The sequence below is a fragment of the Heptranchias perlo genome, chromosome 1 (genome assembly GCF_035084215.1).
Source record: "Heptranchias perlo isolate sHepPer1 chromosome 1, sHepPer1.hap1, whole genome shotgun sequence".
Taxonomy (NCBI): Eukaryota; Metazoa; Chordata; class Chondrichthyes; order Hexanchiformes; family Hexanchidae; genus Heptranchias; species Heptranchias perlo.
The window spans coordinates 65,537,688-65,555,477 of NC_090325.1; the positions used below are offsets into that span (position 1 = coordinate 65,537,688).

Consider the following 17,790-nt stretch of genomic DNA (forward strand, 5'->3'; position numbering starts at 1 on the left):
ACTGGGACAGTTCCAGAATCTAGAGCATTTTGGAAGATCATAATCAATGCATCCACTATCTCTGCAGCCACCTCTTTTAGAACCCGAGATGTAGGCCATCAGGTCCAGGGGATTTGTTGGCTTTTAGTCCCATTAGTTTGTCCAGTCCTTTTTCTCTACTGATATTAATTGTTTTAAGTTTCTCACTCTCATTTGCCCCTTGGTTCCCTACTATTTTTTGTATGCTTTTTGTGTCTTCTACTATGAAGACAGGTACAAAATATTTGTTTAATGCATCTGCCATTTCCTGATTCCCCATTATAATTTCTCTTGTCTCAGCCTCTAAGGGACTAACGTTTACTTTTGCTACTCTCTTCCTTTTTACATACTTGTAGAAGCTCTTACGATCCGTTTTTATATTTCTTGCTAGTTTACTTTCATATTCTATTTTCTCCCTTTTTATTAATTTTTTGGTTATCCTTTGTTGGTTTCTAAAACTCTCCCACATCCCAGGCTTATTACTTTTCTTGGCAACATTATAGGCCTCTTCTTTCAATTTAATACTCTCCTTAACTTCTTTAGTTCGGCACTGGTGGAACACTTTTCCCGTGGAGTTTTTACTTCTCAATGGAATGTATATTTGTTGGGAATATTGAAATATTTCTTTAAATGTTTGCAATTGCTTTTCAACTGTCAAACCCTTTAATTTAATTTCCCAATCTTCCTTTGACAACTTACCCCTATGTAATTGGCTTTATTTAAGTTTAAGATTCTAGTTTCTGACTTAAGTATGTTACTTTCAAACTCAATGTGAAATTCTATCATATTATGATCACTCTTCCCCAGAGGTTCTTTTACTGTGCGATTACTAATTAACCCTGTCTCATTACATAATACAAGATCAAAAATAGCCTGTTCCCTTGTTGGTTCCATGACATATTGCTCTAGGAAACCGTCTCGAATACATTCCATGAACTCGTCTTCCAAACTACCTTTGCCAATTTGATTTGCCCAGTCTATATGCAGGTGAAAGTCCCCCATGATGACTGCATTTCCTTTATTACACGTTCCTATTATTTCATGATTAATGTCCAATGATGTTACCAGGGCTGGAGCGCTTCAGCTATGAAGAGAGACTGGGAAGATTGGGTTTGTTTTCCTTGGAGCAGAGGAGGCTGAGGGGGGACATGATTGAGGTGTACAAAATTATGAGGGGCACAGATAGGATGGATACTAAGGAGCTTTTTCCCTTCGTTGAGGGTTCTATAACAAGGGGACATAGATTCAAGGTAAAAGGCGGGAGGTTTAGAGGGGATTTGAGAAAGAACTTTTTCACCCAGAGGGTGGTTGGAGTCTGGAACTCACTGCCTGAAAGGGTTGTGGAGGCAGGAACCCTCACAACATTCAAGAAGCATTTGGATGAGCACTTGAAATGCCATAGCATACAAGGCTACGGACCAAATGCTGGAATATGGGATTAGAGTAGACAGGGCTGATGGCCGGCGCAGACACGATGGGCCGAAGGGCCTCTATCCGTGCTGTATAACTCTATGACTCTATGACTCTAAATTGCTACTATTAGGGGGAGTATAAACTACTCCCACCAGGGTTTTTTTACCCTTGTTATTTCTGATTTCCTGAGTATTCCAAAGTATCTGAGCTGGTATGTGGAAGTGAAAAGCAAGTGATGAGATGGATTGGGTTGTAACAGAGCAAGGTGGGGCTGCATCTTGCTCCAGGGACTTATATGTAGGCTTGTCTTCATCTTCATCCTCGTTATCATCACCATAGTTGGCGAGGAGGAATTTCTTTCCCTCTTGCTCCTCATCATCTTCCTCTGCCTCCTGTTGCTGTGATGCTGTGATATCTACAGGAAAGGAGGGCATCACCTAACAATGGGATTAAGGAGATAGAGAAGGGTGTACAAGCTTGTGGCTGTCGTCTGCTTCACAGGAACACCATAGCGACTATCCAAGTCTATACCCACTAAGCTGCTGGCTGCACGAGCCATCAATCTCACCATTTCCCATAGCTAGAGCAGGCTGCCTTTCCAGCAGCTCTATGGCCTGCTCCCCATAGGGGGTCAGCTCTCTGATGTTCATAGTGCTCCCTCCAGCCCTCTGCCTTTCGCGGGCACTGTGTGCAAGTTTCTCCTGCAAAAGGTTATAGGGAATTATGTGAGAGATGTCTCTCTGGTGGTATCTGACAGCTGATGTGAGAAGTAAGAACATAAGAAATAGGAGCAGGAGTAGACCATACGGCCATACGGCCCCTCGAGCCTGTTCCGCCATTCAATAAGATCATGGCTGATCTTCTACCTCAACTGCACTTTCCCGCCCTATCCCCATATTCCTTGATTCCCAACATGTCCAAAAATCTATCGATCTCAGTCTTGAATATACTCAACAACCCAGCATCCACAGCCCTCTGGGGTAGAGAATTTCAAAGATTCACAATTCTCTGAGTGAAGAAATTTTTCTTCATCTCAGTCCTAAATAGCCGATCCTTTATCTTGAGACTGTGACCCCTATTCTCCAGCCAGGGGAAACAGCCTCTCAGCATCTACCCTGTCAAGCCCTCTAAGAATTATATACGTTTCAATGAAATCACCTCTCATTCTTCTAAACTCCAGAGAATATATGTCCATTCTACTCAATCTCTCCTCATAGGACAACCCTCTCATCCCAGGAATCAATCTAGTGAACCTTCGTTGCATTGCCTCTAAGGCAAGAATATCCTTCCTCAGGTAAGGAGACCAAAACTGTACACAGTACTCCACGTGTGGTCTCACCAGAGCCCTATATAATTGCAGCAAAACCTCCTTACTCTTATGCTCCAACTCCCTTGCAATAAAGGTTAACATACCATTTGCCTTCCTAATTGCTTGCTGAACCTGCATGTTAACATTTTGTGATTCGTGTACCCAAATCCCTCTGAATATCAACATTTCATAGTCTCTCATCTACTTAAAAAAATTCTGCTTTTATTTCTTCCTACCAAAGTGGATAATTTCACATTACCCCATATTATACTCCGTCTGTCACCTTTTCGCCTACTTACTTAATCTGTCTATATCCCTTTGCAGCCTCTTTGCGTCCTCCTCACAGCTTATTTTCCCACCTAGCTTTGTATCGTCAGCAAACTTGGATACATTACACTCGGTCCCCTCATCTAAGTCATCGATATATATTGTTAACAGCTGAGGCCCAAGCACTGATCCTTGTGGCACCCCGCTAGTTACAACCTGCCTAAATGACCCGTTTATTCCTACTCTCTGTTTTCTGTCCGTTAACCAATCCTCAATCCATGCTAATATATTGCTCCCAATCCCATGAGCCCCATTAGGAACATAGGAAGATAGGAACAGGAGTAGGCCATTTAGCCCCTCGAGCCTGTTCCGCCATTCAATGAGATCATGGCTGATCTGTGGCCTAACTCTATATACTCGCCTTAGCCCCATATCACTGAATAACTTTGGTTAATAAAAATCGATCAATCTCAGATTTAAAATGAACAATTGAGGTAGCATCAACTGCCATTTGCGGAATTGAGTTCCAAACTTCTACCACCCTTTGCGTGTAGAAGTGTTTCCTAACTTCACTCCTGAAAGTCCTGGCTCTAATTTTTAGGCTATGTCCCCTAGTCCTAGACTCCCCAACCAGCGGAAATAGTTTCTCTCTATCTACCCTATCAGTTCCACTTAATATCTTGAAAACTTCGATCAAATCACCCCTTAATCTTCTATATTCCAGAGAATGTAACCCTAGTTTGTGTAATCTCTCCTTGTAATTTAACCCTTGGAGTCCAGGTATCATTCTGGTGAATCTGCACTGCACTCCCTCCAAGGCCAATATATCCTTCCTAAGGTGCGGTGCCCAGAACTGAACACAGTACTCCAGGTGTGGTCTAACCAGGGCTTTGTATAGCTGCAGCACAACTTCTGTCCCCTTGTATTCTCGTCCTCTCAATATAGTGGTGTCTGATTAAATTGATTGAATTTTTTGAGGAGGTAACAAGGAGGGTTTTGAGGGTAGCGAGTTTGATATAGTCTACATGGATTTTAGCAAGGCTTTTGACAAGGTCCCACATGGCAGACTGGTCAGAAAAGTAAATGCCCATGGGATCCAAGACCCAAGTTGGATCCAAATTGGCTCAGTGGCAGGAAGCAAAGGGTAATGGTCGACAGGTGTTTTTGTGACTGGAAGGCTGTTTCTAGTGGGGTTCTGCAGGACTCAGTACCAGGTCCCTTGGTTTTTCTGGTATATATCAATGATTTAGACTTAAATGTAGGGGGCATGATTAAGAAGTTTGCAGATGATACAAAAATTGGCCGTGTGGTTGATAGTGAGGAGGAAAGCTTTAGTCTGCAGGAAGATATCAATGGACTGGTTGGGTGGGCAGAAAAGTGGCAAATGGAATTCAATCCGGAGAAGTGTGAGGTAATGAATTTGGAGACGGCAAACAAGGCAAGGGAATATACAATAAATGGTAGGATACTGAGAAGTATAGAGGAACAGAGGGACCTTGGAGTGCATGTCCACAGATCCCTGAAGGTAGCAGGACAGGTAGATAAGGTGGTTAAGAAGGCATTCGGGATATTTTCCTTTATTAGCTGAGGCATAGAATATAAGAGCAGGGAGGTTATGCTAGAACTGTATAAAACACTAGTTAGGCCACGGATAGAGTACTGCGTACAGTTCTGGTCACCACGTTACAGGAAAGATGTGATTGTACTAGAGAGGGTACAGAGCAGATTTACAAGGATGTTGCCAGGATGGAAGAATTTTAGCTATGAGGAAAGATTGGATAGGCTGGGGTTGTTTTCTTTGGAACAGAGGAGGCTGAGGGGAGATTTAATTGAGGTGTATAAAATTATGAGGGACCTAGATAAAGTGGATAGGAAGGATCTATTTCCCTTAGCAGAGTGGTCATGGTAGAAGGATTAGAGAGGAATTGAGGAGAAATGTTTTCACCCAGAGGGTGGTGGGGGTCTGGAACTCACTGCCTGAAAGGGTGGGAGAGGCAGAAACCCTAATCACATTTAAAAGGTTCTTGGATGTGCACTTGAGGTGCCGTAACCTACAAGGCTACAGACCAAGAGCTGGAAAGTGGGATTAGGCTGGATAGCTCTTTTTCGGCCGGCAAAGACACGATGGGCAGAATGGCCTCCTTCTGTGCCGTAACTTTCTATGATTCTATGATTCTTCTATAAAGGCCAGCATTCCATTAGCCTTCTTGATTATTTTCTGTACCTGTCCATGACATTTTAATATTCTACGTACATGGACCTCTAGGTCTCTTTGGACCTCCACTGTTTTGAGCTTTAATCTTCTGTAACAACCTCTTGTGTGGCACCTTATCGAATGCCTTATGAAAATCCAAATATACTACATCTATTGGTTTCCCCTTATCTACCCTGCTAGTTACATCCTCAAAAAACTCTATAATAAATTTGTCAAACATGATTTACCTTTCATAAAACCGTGTTGACTCTGCCAAATCGTATTATGATGTTCTAAATGCCCTGTTACTACTTCCTTAATAATAGATTCCAGCATTTTCCCTACAACTGATGTCAGGCTAACAGGCCTGTAGTTCCCTGTTTTCTCTCTCCCTCCTTTCTAGAATTGTAAACAATTTTACAACACCAAGTTATAGTCCAGCAATTTTATTTTAAATTCACAAGCTTTCGGAGATTTCCTCCTTCCTCAGGCAAATGTTTCAAGAGCTCCTTGAAGCCTACGCATTTATACATATAGAACAATACATGGTGTTTACAGACTGCCCCTGCAACTGCCCGTTGCCAAGGCAATCACCGTGTTCAGACAGAGAGGTGTCACCTGCAGAACCCCCGAATGTGTATTCGGGGGTTCTGCAGGTGACACCTCTCTGTCTGAACACGGTGATTGCCTTGGCAACGGGCAGTTGCAGGGGCAGTCTGTAAACACCATGTATTGTTCTATATGTATAAATGCGTAGGCTTCAAGGAGCTCTTGAAACATTTGCCTGAGGAAGGAGGAAATCTCCGAAAGCTTGTGAATTTAAAATAAAATTGCTGGACTATAACTTGGTGTTGTAAAATTGTTTACAATTGTCAACCCCAGTCCATCACCGGCATCTCCACATCCTTTCTAGAATAGCAGGGTTACATTTGCCACCTTCTAATCCACGGGAATCATTCTAGAAGCTAGGGAATTCTGGAAGATCAAAAGCGATGCATCCATTATCTCTGCATCCATCTCTTTTAAAACCCTATGATGTAGGCCATCAGTGTTAATTGTATCCATGTGATTTACAACAATTAGTATTAATTGTATTCAGGTGGTGCGTATCAATTGGGAACGCTCTTGTATCCTTTTATAAGAGAGCTGATCTAGGGTGTGGTGGTGGTAATGTGGAGCTCTGGTATTCTAGCCTTCACTGCTGGGCTAGCTGATTTATAACAATCCAGGGGATTTGTTGGTTTTTATTCCCATTAATTTCTCCAGTACTTTTTCTTTACTGATATCAATTACTTTAAGTTTCGCACTCTCATTAGACCCTTGTTCCCCACTATTTCAGGTATGTGTTTTGTGTCTTCTACTGTGAAAACAGATACAAAATATTTGTTTGATGTTGCTGTCATTTCCTTATTCCCCATTATAATTTCTCCTGTCTCTGCCTCTATCTGGTGGTATCACCCTGTTAACGTGAAGGAATGGGTTGTGCATACGAATGATTGCTGTTATGTAAAATGGAGACACTTCCTGTAAGGTCATAAGTTAGTGCTGCTCTTGCCCACTGTGCAGTGCAAAGGCTTAGGTGTGCAGCCAATAATTTTAGACGGTGAACAGTGTGCTGGAAGAAAAGTGAGACCAGCCAGTGTGATATTTTGCCTGCCCTTGTCAGATCATTGACCTTGTCCCAGTACTTGGCTGAGAGATGTGGTATTGAGGACACAGCACACAACACATTTTTCTGTGGTTTCCTCCCATGGCTCCTCAGCACTCTTTCTCTCCTTTGCTGCAGCTCATTAAGATTGTATGCTCTTTTTCTCTGCCTCCTTGCAATGTCCTGCTCCCTTCTTTATGTGTCTCTGGCATCCACTTGAAGACTTACTTTGAAAGTGCTCCAAAATCTCATATGAACCATCCTGTGCAGCTAAAATTGATCTATCCTGTCATCTTTTCATTCAAAAGTCCTATGTCAACCACCCCTATGGATTTTTCAATGTTAATTGTGTCCTCACCTGGTGACATATGCCCTTCATGCTTTTAATAGGATTTTCACATTACTGCAATGTGACAAGTAGCGATTCTCAATCCCTGCAGTCTCCAGTTTTCTCCCCATATCCTAAATCAAGATATTCATTTTATACACCTCAGAAAGATGAATGGCTGAGTGAATCTAGCCAGAATTCAAACCAAGATGTTCTGGCTGGACTCTCACTTAACTGACAAAGCTACCGAATCTGATGCAGAATGAGTAACACACATTACATTCAGGTTGCACTTACCACTCCACAAACACATACTGAATTGCAAACACATTACCAGTATTACAGAGCCCTGTGGATACCACATAATTCCAGCAGCCACTGAAAAACAAAGCACAATTCATTATTTTATAATCTAGTGATTCATTTGTTATTATTTTCCCTTTCATATTCATATGACAATCAATTACTTCTCTAAAGCTTTATATGATAATCATTTTTTTTTGTTTACATTAAAGTAGAATTCAACCTTTTTAAAATTCTCTCGGAGGGGGTCACACTTGCTAGGGTACAGTTCCTTGGGTGGTTGAAACCCTGTAATGTCTCACCCAAGTGGTTGTTCAACATGTATGACCCTAGCCAATGAGTGTCAGAAAGTTATTCAATCATGAGGGGCATCACATTCAAGCCTGAACTTGTCCTCAGCCACTGTCTGGATGTGCGTGCTTTCCAGCAAGTTATTGGATGAAAATCAACTGATTTCTCTCTAATCTGGGGAGCAGTGAGGCCAATTGCAGAACCCCACCACTGCCCTAAGATCTGCTAACTCAGCACAGACCACGGATTGAAACTAGGACCTTCCTGGTATGTCTGGTTCATTACCAGACATGTACTCACTGACCCATGAGAGGTCCATGAGAGGTAAGCCTATCCTAAACTCTTTTAAAAGGCATGAATGTTTGGTAAAGTGTTTTAAAGTACATTTTGATACCTCACCGTTATTTGTTTTTAAATTTAGTTCAGGAGAATAACTAAAAACTGCAACTAGCATGTGGGTTTTCAGTGTGGACAACTCTGTTGTCTATGTCATAGCCTGCACCCAGTCCCGCTCACCCATCACACCTGTTCTCGTGGACCTACATTGGCTCCTGCTCGTCCAACGCCTCAAATTTAAAATTCTCATCTTTGTGTTTAAATCCTTTCATGGTCTTACCCCTTCATATCTCTGTAACTTCCTCCAAGCCTATATGCCCCCCTCCAAAACTCTGCATTCCTCCAACTCTGGCCTCTTGTGCATCCCCTCTCTCTTTGCCCCATAATTGCTGGCTATGGCTTCAGCAGTCTAGGCCCTATGCTCTGGAATTCCCTCCTTAAACCGTGTGGCTCTTCCCCATCTCTCATTAACTCCCCCACTGTGATTGGTGCATCTGCTGATTTTCTCCCCATCTCACCTCCCTTCTCTATTTTACCACCCTTATTAAAATGCCAGCTTATTTTTCAGTCTTCAATTCTGATGAAGCCTACATACCTGAAACATCACAAACTGTCTTTTCTCTTTGCAGATGAAGATAGATGTGCTGTATGTTTCCAGCATTTTCTGTGTTCATTATTTAGGTGTCAGTCGTGGCTCAGTAATAGTACTCTTACGTCTGAAGGTTGTGGTTTCAAATCCCACACCAGAGACTTGAGCACATTATCTAAGCTGACGCTCCAGTGCAGTACTGAGGGAGTATAATTGGACAATATTAGGAAAATAGATGCTTGTTTTTTCCAATTGGATCTTTTGATGTGTTTTCTTTAGCTTTGCACCCAACATCTGACTTTATATTAGTGCCGACTCCACTATGACTATCAGAATAAAACAACAGCTTTATGGCTGGTGGGCATGACATTTGAATCTATAAAAAAATGAATTTTATGTGCGTATGAATGTATGTTTTTGTTTGTGTCTGAGTGTTTTTGTATGTGTATTTTTGTAATAAATGATCCAATTTTGCTGCCCATTGCAAACAAAATTAATTTGAATTGTAGTTGAACTGGAGTTAGTGCTAGCACTAAGCAAGTGCAAAATTATGATTTGGGTAAATTGTAGTGTATTTGTTTACCATATTAATAATATTGTTAATCTAATTAACCATATTGCATCATCAGCCAATATCCTGGATTTCCCACTGGCAGTCCTATATATGGTTAGAGGTACAATCAGCAGAAAGGGTTTCTTGACCTGATGACAATGCAATGGTAGCAATCTCACCAAACTTGAAAATCAACCCTTCTCTCCAGCAGAGTTTCGAAAACTATTGTCTGGAGTCTGGCTGAGGTGACATGCTGGACTGTAACCTAAGGCTCACCCAGGTTTAGAACAATTAGCCTTCAAACCTCTCCTATTGTGGATATTACTATTGAAATTTCTGGAATAAAATCAGAAAATACTGGAAATGAGCACTAGGTCCATCAGCACTTGAAAAGGGAAAAGACAAATTAATATTTTAAGCGTAGACTCTTTGTCAGAACACAGAGTTCTGGTTACTGTAAAAATGTACATCGGTAAAAGTCAGGTGGGGAGGGAAGAAAAGGGGGAAATATTGGAGAAGCAAATGCCAACTAATTTAAATAGGACCATGGACTGCTAGGAAAAAATGTGGTAGAATTTAGTCTGGCTACGGAAATGGGGTGAAATTATACTACCGCTCAACAAGATGTCAATAATACCTAAAGTACCGAAAGCAATACACATCAATAAAGATGTGGAGATGCCGGTGATGGACTGGGGTTGACAATTGTAAACAATTTTACAACACCAAGTTATAGTCCAACAAATTTATTTTAAATTCCACAAGCTTTCGGAGGCTTCCTCCTTCCTCAGGTGAATGGTGTGGAAATGTCATCAATAAAGACATAGCAAGGAAAAAAAATTCAGCTTTTCTTAGGAACATAGGAACAGGAGTAGACCATTCAACCCCTCGAGGCTGTTCCACACTCAATTAGATCATGGCTGACCTGTACCTTAACTCCACCTACTTGCCTTAGTTCCGTAACTCTTAATACCCATGCCAACAAAAATCCATCAAACCCAGTTTTGGAAATTTTCAATTGGCCTAGCCTCAACAACTTTTTGGGGGAAGAGAGTTCCAGATTTCCACTGTGAAGAAGTGCTTCCTGACATCACCGCTGAATGGACTAATTTTAAGATTACGCCCTCTTGTTCTGGACTCCCCCACCAGAGGAAATAGTTTCTCTCTATCTACTCTATCAACTCCTTTAATCATCTAAAACACCTCAATTAGATCACCCCTTAATCTTCTATACTCAAGGGATACAAGCCTAGTCTATGCAATCTGTCCTCATAACCCTTTAAGCCCACGTATTATTCAGGTGAATCCGCGCTCCAGGGCCAATATATCCTTCCTGAGGTGCAGTGTCCAGAACTGAATGCAGTACTCTAAATAGGGTCTAACCAGAGCTCTATACAACTGTGCCGTAACTTCCACCCCTTTGATTTCCAGCCCCCTTGAGATAAAGGCCAACATTCCATTAGCCTTTTAAATTATTTTTTGTACCTGTCCACTAGCTTTTAGTGATTTCTGTACTTGGATCATTAAATCTCTCCGCTGATCCACAGTTCCTAGCTTCTCACCATTTAGAAAATACCCTGATCTATCTTTCTTAGGTTCAAAGTGGATGAACTCAAACTTCCTCACATTGAACTCCATCTTGCCCACTCACTTAATCTATCAATGTCCCTTTGCCTATCCTGATCTATCTTTCTTAGGTCCAAAGTGGATGACCTCAAATTTCCTCACATTGAACTCCATCTGTCACAGTTTTGCCCACTGACTTAATCTATCAATGTCCCATTGTCCTATCCTAGATTGGGTATTGTGAAATGAGAAGGGGTTAATTAATAATCTTGTTGTGCGGGGTCCTTTAGGGAAGAGTGACCATAACATGATAGAATTCTTCATTAGGATGGAAAGTGAAGTAGTCCAATCCGAAACTGGGGTCCTAAATCTAAACAAAGGAAACTACGAAGGTATGAGGAGCGAGTTGGCTATTATAGATTGGGAAGCTTCATTAAAAGGCTTGACGGTGGATAGGCAATGGCTAACATTTAAGGAATGAATGCATGAATTACAACAATTATACATTCCTTTCTGGCACAAAAATACAAAAGCAAAAGCGGCCCAATCATAGCTAACAAAATAAATGAAGGATAGTATTAGATCCAAAGAAGAGTCATATAAAGTTGCCAGAAAAAGTAGCAACCCTGAGGTTTGGGAGCAGTTTAGAATTCAGCAAAAAAGGACCAAGAGATTGCTTAAGAGGGGAAAAATAGAGTATGAGAGTAAACTTGCAAGGAACATAAAAGTGGACTGTAAAAGCTTCTACAAGTATGTAAAAAGAAAAAGATTAGTGAAGACAAATGTAGGTACCTTACTGTCAGAAACGGGAGAATTTATAATGGGGAACAAGGAAATGGCAGAGCAATTAAACAAATACTTTAGTTCTGTCTTCACGGAAGAGGACACAAATAACTTCCCAGAAACGCTAGAGAACCAAGGGACTAGTGAGAAGGAGGAATTAAAGGAAATTAGTATTAGTAAAAAATAGTGCTGGAGAAATTAATGGGACTGAAAGACGATAAATCCCCAGGGCCTGATAATCTGCATCCCAGAGTACTAAAAGAGGTAGCCATGGAAATAGTGGATGCATTAGTTGTCATCTTCCAAAATTCTATAGATTATGGAACAGTTCCTGCAGATTGGAGGGTGGCAAATGTAACCCCACTATTTAAAAAAGGAGGGAGAGAGAAAACAGGGAACTACAGACTGGTTAGCGTAACATCAGTAGTAGGGAAAATGCTAGAGTCTATTATAAAGGATGTGATAACGGGACATTTAGAAAATATCAAAGGGATTAAACAAAGTCAACATGGATTTATGAAAGGGAAATTGTGTTAGACAAACCTACTGGAGTTTTTTGAGGATGTAACTGGTAGAATAGATCGTGACACCAGTCAGTGAAAGCAAACATGCAGGTGCAGCAAGCAGTTAGGAAGGCAAATGGTATGTTGGCCTTCATTGCAAGAGGATTTGAGTACAGGAGCAGGGATGTCTTACTGCAGTTGTACAGGGCCTTGGTGAGACCACACCTGGAGTATTGTGTGCAGTTTTGGTCTCCTTACCTAAGAAAGAATATACTTACCATAGAGGGAATGCAGCGAAGATTCACCAGACTGATTCCTGGGATGGCAGGACTGTTGTATGAGGAGAGATTGGGTCGACTCAGCCTGTATTCTCTCGAGTTTAGAAGAATGAGAGGGGATCTCATTGAAACATATAAAATTCTGACAGGGCTAGACAGACTGGATGCAGGGAGAATGTTTCCCCTGGCTGGGGGGTCCAGAACGAGGGGTCACAGTCTCAGGATACGGGATAGGACGTTTAGGACTGAGATGAGGAGAAATTTCTTCACTCAGAGGGTGGTGAACCTGTGGAATTCTCAACCACAGAAGGCTGTGGAGGCCAAGTCACTGAATATATTTAAGAAGGAGCTAGATAGATTTCTAGACACAAAAGGCATCAAGGGGTATGGGGAGAGACCGGGAATATGGTATTGAGATAGAGGATCAGCCATGATCATATTGAATGACGGAGCAGGCTCAAAGGGCCGAATGGCCAACTCCTGCTCCTATTTTCTATGTTTCTATGTTTGCAATTTTCTGCTCACATCTACATTATTTACTGTGCCACCTAACTTAGTGCCGTCAGCAAACTTGGATATACAGCTCTCTCTATTCCTTCATTTAAGTCATTTATAAACATAGTGAAAAGCTGAGGCCCAAGCACAAATCCCTGGGGGACACCACTAGTCACATCCTGCCAATGTGAGTACAACTCATTATCCCTACTCTCTGTCTCCTACCTTCTAAACAATTCCCTACCTATGTCAATAGGTTGCCTCCAATTCTATGTGCTCTCATTTTTGTTAACAGTCTCTTATCATAGAAATCATAGAAAATTACAGCACAGAAGGAGGCCATTTGGCCCATCGTGTCCATGCCGGCTGATAAAGAGCTATCCAATTTAATCCCACTTTCCAGCACTTGGTCCGTAGCCCTGTAGGTTACGGCACTTCAAGTGCACATCCAAGTACTTTTTAAATGAGTTGAGGGTTTCTGTCTCTACCACCCTTTCAGGCAGTGAGTTCCAGACCCCCACCACGCTCTGGGTGAAAACATTTCTCCTCAGCTCCTCTCTAATCCTTCTACCTATTACTTTAAATCTATGCTCCATGACCTGTCACTGACCTCTCTGCTAAGGGAAATAGGTCCTCCCTATCCACACTATCTAGTTATGTCATAATTTTATACACCTCAATTCAATTTCCCCTCAGCCTCCTTTGTTCCAAAGAAAACAACCCCAGCCCATCCAATCTTTTCTCATAGCTAAAATTCTCCAGCCCTGGCAACATCCTCATAAATCTCCTCTGCACCCTCTCCAGTGCAATCACATCTTTCCTGTAATGTCGTGAGCAGCACTGAATGCAGTACTCAAGCTGTAACCTAATCAATGTTACAGTTCTAGCATAACCTCCCTGCTCTTATATTCTATGCCTTGGCTAATAAAGGAAAGTATCCCGTATGCCTTTTTAACCACATTATCTACCTGTCCTGATACCTTTAGGGATCTGTGGACATGCACTCCAAAGTCCCTTTGTTCCTCTATACCTCTCAGTATCCTATCATTCACTGTGTACTCCCTTGCCTTGTTTGCCCTCCCCAAATTCATTACTTCACACTTCTCTGGATTGATTTCCATTTGCCACTTTTCTGCCCACCTGACTAGTCCATTGATATCTTCCTGCAGTCTACAGCTTTCCTCCTCACCACCAATTTTTATATCATCTGCAAACTTTTTGATCAAGCCCCCGACATTCAAGTCCAGATCATTAATATATACCACAAAAAGCAAGGGACCTAGTACTGAGCCTTGTGGAACCCCTTCCAGTCACAAAACACCCGTCAATCATTACCCTTTGCTTCCTGCCACTGAGCCAATTTTGGATCCAACTAGCCACTTTCCTTTGGATCCCATGGGCTTTTATTTTTTGACCAGTCTGCCACGTGGTACCTTGTCAAAAGCCTTGCTGAAATCCATGTACACTACATCAAATGCACTGCCCTTATTGAACCTCCTCGTTACCTCCTCAAAAAATTCAATCAAGTTAATCAGACGCAAGCTTCCCTTAACAAATCCATGCAGACTGTCCTTGATTAACCCGTGCCTTTATAAATGACGATTTATGCTGTCCCTCAGAATTGATTCCAATAATTTGCCCACGACCGAGATTAGACTGACTGGCCTATAATTACTCGGTCTATCTCTTTCTCCCTTTTTAAACAGTGGTACAACATTAGCAGTCCTCCAATCCCCTGGCACCATGCCTGTAGTCAGGGAGGATCGGAAAATGATGGTGAGAGCCTCTGCTATTTCCTCCCTTGCTTCTTTTACAGCCTGGGATACATTTCATCTGGGCCTGGCAAATTATCCACTTTCAAAGATGCTAAACCCCTCAATACTTCCTCTCTCACTATGTTTATCCTATCTAATATTTCACACTCCTCCTTAACTACAACCTCTGCATTGTCCTCCACTTTTTGAAGACCGACGGTTTAGGAACATAGGAACAGGAGTAGGCCATTCAGCCACTCGTGCCTGCTCCGCCATTTGATAAGATCATGGCTGATCTGTGATTTAACTCCATATACCTGCCTTTGGCCCATATCCCTTAATACCTTTGGTTGCCAAAAAGCTATCTATCTCAGATTTAAATTTAGCAATTGAGCTAGTATCAATTGCCGTTTGCGGAAGAGAGTTCCAAACTTCTACCACCCTTTGTGTGTAGAAATGTTTTCTAATCTCGCTCCTGAAAGGTCTGGCTCTAATTTTTAGACTGTGCCCCCTACTCCTAGAATCCCCAACCAGCGGAAATAGTTTCTCTTTATCCACCCTTAATATCTTATAAACTTCGATCAGATCACCCCTTAACCTTCAAAACTCCAGAGAATACAACTCCAATTTGTGTAATCTCTCCTCGTAACTTAACCCTTGAAGTCCAGGTATCATTCTATGAGAATGATAGTTTGAGAACCATACTCACATCTTACGTGGAACCTTATCGAATTCCTTCTGGAAGTCCATATTAAAAAGATCCATAGACACTTCCTTGTCTACCAAGTCAGTTACATCTTCAAAAAATTCAACTAACTTCGTTAGACCTGACTTACCCTTTACAAACCTTTCTGATCAGTTCATAACTGCCTAAGTGCTCAGTCACTCAGTCCCTAACAACCGATTCTAGGAACTTCCCCGCAACAGACGTTCTACTAATAGGTGGAAAATTTCCCAGGTATGTCCTGTCCACAAAAAGCAGGACAAATCCAATCTGGCCAATTACCTCCCCATCAGTCAACTCTCAATCATCAGCAAAGTGATGGACGGTGTCGTCGACAGTGCTATCAAGCGGCACTTACTCACCAATGACCTGCTCACCGATGCTTAGTTTGGGTTCTGCCAGGACCACTCGGCTCCAGACCTCATTACAGCCTTGGTCCAAACATGGACAAAAGAGTTGAATTCCAGAGGTGAGGTGAGAGTGACTGCCCTTGACATCAAGGCAGCATTTGACTGAGAGTGGCACCAAGGAGCCCTAGTAAAATTGAAGTCAATGGGAATCAGGGGGAAAACTCTCCAGTGGCTAGAGTCATACCTGGCACAAAGGAAGATGGTAGTGGTTGTTGGAATCCAATCATCTCAGCCCCAGGACATTGCTGCAGGAGTTCCTCAGGGCAGTGTCCTCGGCCCAACCATCTTCAGCTGCTTCATTAATGACTTTCCCTCCATCATAAGGTCAGAAATGGGGATGTTCGCTGATGATTGCACAGTGTTCAGTTCCATTTGCAACCCCTCAGATAATGAAGCAGTCCGTGCCCGCATGCAGCAAGACCTGGACAACATCCAGGCTCGGGCTGATAAGTGGCAAGTAACATTCGTACCAGACAACTGCCAGGCAATGACCATCTCCAACAAGAGAGAGTCTAACCACCTCCCCTTGACATTCAACGACATTACTATCACCAAATTCCCCACCATCAACATCCTGGGGGTCACCATTAATCAGAAAATTAACTGGACCAGCCACATAAATACTGTGGCTACAAGAGCAGGTCAGAGGCTGGGTATCTGCGGCAAGTGACTCACTTCCTGACTCCCCAAAGCCTTTCCACCATCTACAAGGCACAAGTCAGGAGTGTGATGGAATACTCTCCACTTGCCTGGATGAGTGCAGCTCCAACAACACTCAAGAAGCTCAACAACATCCAGGACAAAACAGCCCGTTTGATTGGCACCCCATCCACCACCCTAAACATTCACTCCCTTCACCACTGGCGCACAGTGGCTGCAGTGTGTACCATCCACAGGATGCACTGCTGCAACTCGCCCAGGCTTCTTCGACAGCACCTCCCAAACCAGCGACCTCTACCACCTAGAAGGACAATTGGGCAGCAGGCACATGGGAACAACATGACCTGCACATTCCCCTCCAAGTCACACACCATCCCGACTTGGAAATATATCTCCATTCCTTCATCGTCGCTGGGTCAAAATCCTGGAACTCCCTACCTACCAGCACTGTGGGAGAACCTTCACCACACGGACTGCAGCGGTTCAAGAAGGCGGCTCACCACCACCACCTCAAGGGCAATTAGGGATGGGCAATAAAAGCTGGCCTCGCCAGCGATGCCCACATCCCATGAACAAATAAAAAAAAAATCCTTATTTATCTCTCCTACCCTTCCTAAATAATGGAGTGACATTGGCAATTTTCCAATCCAAGGGGATAATTTAACAATCAAGAGAGTTTTGGAAGATCATGACTAGAGCATCTACAATTTCCTCACCTACTTCTTATAATACCCTGAGGTGAAAACCATCAGGTTATGGAGATTTGGCTATCTTTTAGGGGAAAGCCCTTGACAGCCACCGACAGAGAGGGAGCGAGGATAGGAGTACCCATCTGCCCCGCAGAAACCCTACCCAATTGACATTGCTTTGCTCTGACCCTCCATTTAGGAAATCGCCAATAGCAATCAGCATTTGTACAATAAGTGCTGCAGTTCCAACAAAACAAAGAGCTATTTCACAGTTACAAGGTATACCAAAGAAACAGTTCTAAATTAAATAACACAAAGCAAAATGACTACAAACCTCTTTCTTATTCATGCCAGTCAGGTTTGTATGGATGGCTGGATTTAAAAATCATGAAACAATTTAGATACTCAAAGGGATTGTTCCTGGGTTGGGAATTCTTTGTTTAACCAATAAGAGGCTGTGTACAACCATCAATCAACACAAGCTATAGTTTAGTGGCACCTCCCATTACTGGCATGGATTGAGGATTGTAAAAAATGTTAAGTAGTTCTACTAGCTGTTTCATCATTTCCAGTAACAGCTACATTTTTTTCCATCGATTGCACCATCAGAAGCTATACATTATCATTATTTCTGGGAAGAGATGTCACTGACACAACATCCTTGTTTAAATTTCTTTGT

The 17,790-nt window shown here is 42.4% G+C and overlaps 1 protein-coding gene across 2 annotated transcripts in view; it reads right to left on the reverse strand.

Annotated features, from left to right (window-relative positions):
- The window catches only part of LOC137322890 (interleukin-6 receptor subunit beta-like), a 70,207-nt gene extending 52,717 nt beyond the window's left edge, over positions 1-17,490 (reverse strand). For both annotated transcript variants that reach the window (XM_067986091.1, XM_067986099.1), the window contains exons 1-2: positions 17,446-17,490; positions 7,475-7,555 (exon numbers count right to left, since the gene is read on the reverse strand). In XM_067986091.1, coding sequence (XP_067842192.1) covers positions 7,475-7,541 — 67 coding nt within the window. In that variant the 5' untranslated portion in view covers positions 7,542-7,555; positions 17,446-17,490. The remainder of the gene's footprint in view (positions 1-7,474; positions 7,556-17,445) is intronic.
- Positions 17,491-17,790: the final 300 nt, after the last annotated feature.